Raw genomic sequence first — 4,064 nt, 5'->3', positions numbered from 1 at the left:
CACTCTCCCTCTGGATATAAATTCGGGAATGAATAAGATTATATCCGAGCCTTGTTCCCCGGGGGGCGATGTTTGCTGGTGCGTTTGTTGCTCAATATGGGTGTTCCCGTCTGGCTGATGGATATGAAAAGCTACTGATCTGCAATTGGGAATCAACCCCTCTGATTTCTCCTTCGTCTGGCTACTTGCTGTATTGGCCTCACTTATTGTTCTGGGATTTTTTATTATTTCGCTAAATGTGGTCTCAGTTTTATCGCAGGTGCATTTTTTTTAGAGATTTTTTGATATGGCTTCTGTTTGGATTGATTTGGGCTCCTCTCGGGCCTGCTTACTGGCTTCCGAAATTGGTTGCGTTGTTGCTGCTTGGCAGAGCAGTTGCCCTTTTTGTTCCAGGTCTAGGTAGCTTCGGGTTGCTGGGTTGTCTATTTGACCGGCAGGGTTCTGCTCTAAGTAGAGGCTAGGGGCCTCTTTCGAGAGTGTAGGGGTTCCTGTTCCTATTGCTGTTGGCGTCATTGTGTTCAATGAGTTTGTAGATGATGGTGAGAGGTTTGTGAGTTCCCTTTGGTGCTTACGGTCGCCAAGCGACTCCTTGTCCCTCGATGTGGTAAGAAGGCTGTTCTCATCTCTGCTGTCCGCTTCTGCTGTTTTCTTATTATAGCCCTTTCTTTTTTGCTTTCGTCGGGCCCGGGCATTAGGTGGACTCTCCGGAGGCTTGGTTCGTCCTCTTGTGAGGATGTTCTGGGAGGATTCTTCAGGTATAGTTGAAATGGTTAGAGGCTGGCACCACTGCGTGATGGTTTTTTGTGGGTCTTTGCTATTTCCTGATGCCCTTTTGTTGGAAGGGGTACCGGGCCTGGCCTCTGTTGATAAAAGTTTTATTTTAATTGATTCTGTGTCGTTCTTTTCAGGCCTGTCATTTGTTAGAAGAGGCCTAGTGGTGTTTGTTTTGATGTCCTCTAGGAGGTTGCCCAGCATCGTGGGTAGAGATGATAGTTTGTTGATGATTGGCGAGCATATGCAGTTGGTTCTTTCAGTTTGAATTAGTTTAACTGAATCTTGTCCTCTTTTTATGAGGCCGTTAAGGTCAGCAAGTTTTCTATCAATCCCCATAGTGGCCTCTGCTAGCCTTTGTAGGACTGTCAGTTGAAGGTCAAGCTTGTCGGATTGGTACTGAAGTGCCGTTGATGATAGCTGTATTGTGTTGAGTAGGGTCACCCAAAAGGTGTTGACGGGGTTTCTCGTCCCCTCTATGGGCGGGTGGGAGCTTTTGTCACTGTTGCTAATGGAAGGTTCTGTGACGTTGTATGCTGCCACTAATTTGCTCCATTCTTGGGATACCAGGAAGGTCATGTCCCTGTCTGGGGAACTTTGGTCCCCTCTTCCAGTGGTTGGTGAGGAATTTACGGGGTCGGGTTTTGGTCCCAGTATGTCGGGAACCTCAGTGTGGCCTTGAGTTATTTGTTCTAAATTTGGGTGAGCATCGGGTTCTTGATTTATTGCTGCTCCTGCCACCGCCTGCTGAGTGTGTAGAGAAGGAGTGGTTGGAGATAGTTGATAGTATTTTTTGATGCTGTTAAGCCCCAGGGACCCTTCCAGCTCTAGGGCGTGTTTTCTTGATGTGTCCCACGTTGATGGAGGACTTGTTTGGTTTGTTTCCTCGATGCGTCCTGCAGTAATTCCCTTGATGGGTCCCTCTACCGCAGGGGCTTGGCTGGTGACGCCTTCTGGTGACTCTTGCCTTCTGGTGTCTTGTGCCCAGTGGTCCCCTGCGCCTGCCTCGCCTCCGGTAAGGTCCATTCTCTCCCTTGATGTTGGCGCCTTGTGTATTTCTGCTGCTGTGTGGTTTTTAATTTGAGGCGAGACATTGTTAGTGCTGGCAGGTTGCAGTGGAGATTGGAGGCCTGTGATGGAGTCATTTGTGGAGTAGATGGCATTACCTGGGTTTTTTAAAAAGGCAAATTTTATGTAAATTTTCGGCTTAAAGTTGTATTTTGATTTCGTTTGCTGTCCCACTAAGTTAATTAGTTGGTGGATATTTTTCCCTTTGCTGCTTCTGGGTTGTTCCAGTAATGGGATAGGACTCCGGTCAGAATCTTTGTCGGGTGACGGACCGTCAGTTCTGCTGATATTGGTTTCGTTAGGGCTAATTTCCGGCAAGAAGGTGTTGCTAAATGTTTTGTCTTTTTCTGTGGTGTGGTTAGGTGTTCGCTTATTTTTTTCCGGTGACACTGAGCTCGTGGTTGTGTTATTTCTCTTTCGTTTGGCTGGTTGCTTTGTTGGAGTTCTTCTTTCTCTTCCCGACCTCATGGTGGTCCACTGAATCCCTTTCTGTGGCTCTTGTTGTCTCTCTGTGCCTCCGTGTCTCCGTGTCTATATTCCTCGCGGTGACAGTGCTGCTCACTGCTGTGGCCGCTGTCTAGGTGCTCAGTTGCGTTGCGCTGCAGTGGTTCACAACAGCACGACTTCTCCCTGCTTGCCACACCCCGGCTCCACACAGTTCCACTGCTCGTGGGCTGTGTCTCGCATGTTACAAGCGGACTGCGAGCCGGCTGTGGGCTCTCTCGCTCACCCACGGCCGCGCTCGGCTTCGGAGAGGGCCCTGTGCCTGCCCACCCACCTCCGCTTTGCCTCTGCTTCATGATACTTTCCGCTGCCCGCTGCCCGCCGCTCCCCTCTGGTCACCTTTACCGCTGCCGCTGGCAATGGTGACAACAAGAGTAGCAGCTGGTGGGTGTGGCCGCCTCTGCTGCTGGATGTCCGCTGGATGTCAGGGAGACTGCTGCCACTGTAACGTTCGCCGGGGCCACCGGCTCCATGTCCTCTGACCCTCCGCTCCTGGCTCTCGGCGCTCGGCACGGCCCACCTCGGCCTTGGCCTCAGCTCCTCAGCTCCTCGCACGGGTGGTGCGGAGCTGTGCAGACAGCTTGCACTTTCTGCCCCCCACTCCTGACTCTCGGTGCTCACACGGCTCGGCTCGGCCTCGGCTCCTCGGCTCCTCGCACGTATGGTGCCGTGCAGAACAGCTTAGGCTTTCGGCGTTTCAAGTCCGGGATTCCCGAGAGCCTTGCTTGAACCGCCTCAATCATCCACTTACTTCTTCTCGGGCATTGCAGCCCCCGCTTTCTTAGCTCTGTGGCTCTGCTCGCCTGCTCGCTTGTTAGCAGGCTTAAGCTCCATCCTCAATCCGTCCTCAGTCCGTCCTCAGTCCTCTGCTCTCTTGCTTCTTGCTTGTGCTTTTATCTGAAAATTTTTCTTTCTAGTGAGTAAAGGCTAGATGTCAAAAGTATTTCTTATAATTATCCTGAATAGTATGGATACTGGTTACATATGCAGTAAAACATACAGAAGGTGATGAGGGGTATGCTTGCAATAAGTCTAAGCACTGGCAATTGCTCGGGGTAGCATCCCAGCCCATTGATCTTTTGCTCACCATGCTACCTCAGTTTGGACCCAGCCATATGTAAATCAATTTTGATTCTGCTCCTCATGGAATCAGTCCAGACCAAACTGCCAGGTCGAGTCCTCCCTTGGGCAGGATGCAAGTGAGATTGACCAAGTGTTACAAACGGCATGGGCATCTTTTGGGCCGTGAGAAGTCTGCAAATATGATTCTTTTTGGATTAGGAGAATTGAGGTGAAACTGTTGAGTTCCTCTTTGAATTACAAGAACAATCAGCTAAGTTATTACAGTGGGAGACATCTAATACTTTCCTGAAGAAGGTGGTTTGGATCTACATAAACCCACCAAAATGCATCAATGCAGCCTTTGTGACACAAAATCGCCTTTAACATTGATGGCAATAAGAAAATCTTATATGCTATAACACATTTTGATCAAGCATTTTTTTCAAGATTAGTGTATCGGTAATGACAATTATGAATGTCTAATGTACTCTCCCTTTTAGCAAAATAGTTTTTTTTAATCCTGTTGTGATTAGGTCATTGACAAATGTAGTAAATGTTTTTATGTCTTAAAGTCTTAACAAATTCCATTAAGTTTAAATCGATTAATTGTCACCAGGAAATACATTTTGAATAGAAATGTATATGAATTGAACTATAAC

General features: G+C 48.4%; 1 protein-coding gene across 1 annotated transcript; it reads right to left on the bottom strand.

The window, feature by feature from the left end:
* Nucleotides 1-270: 270 nt before the first annotated feature.
* Nucleotides 271-3,192, bottom strand: LOC147718652 (uncharacterized). The gene is made up of 2 exons (XM_086967221.1): nt 2,967-3,192; nt 271-2,841 (listed from the first exon to the last, which is right to left on the bottom strand). The coding sequence occupies exon 2, from the start codon at nt 2,305-2,307 to the stop codon at nt 271-273; it is 2,037 nt and encodes a 678-aa protein (XP_086823347.1). The 5' UTR covers nt 2,308-2,841; nt 2,967-3,192.
* Nucleotides 3,193-4,064: the final 872 nt, after the last annotated feature.

Source organism: Lissotriton vulgaris, chromosome 4_1 (assembly GCF_964263255.1).
Source record: "Lissotriton vulgaris chromosome 4_1, aLisVul1.2, whole genome shotgun sequence".
NCBI lineage: Eukaryota > Metazoa > Chordata > Amphibia > Caudata > Salamandridae > Lissotriton > Lissotriton vulgaris.
Note: the sequence above shows the minus strand (reverse complement) of the source record. Positions and strands in the feature narration are given on the sequence as shown.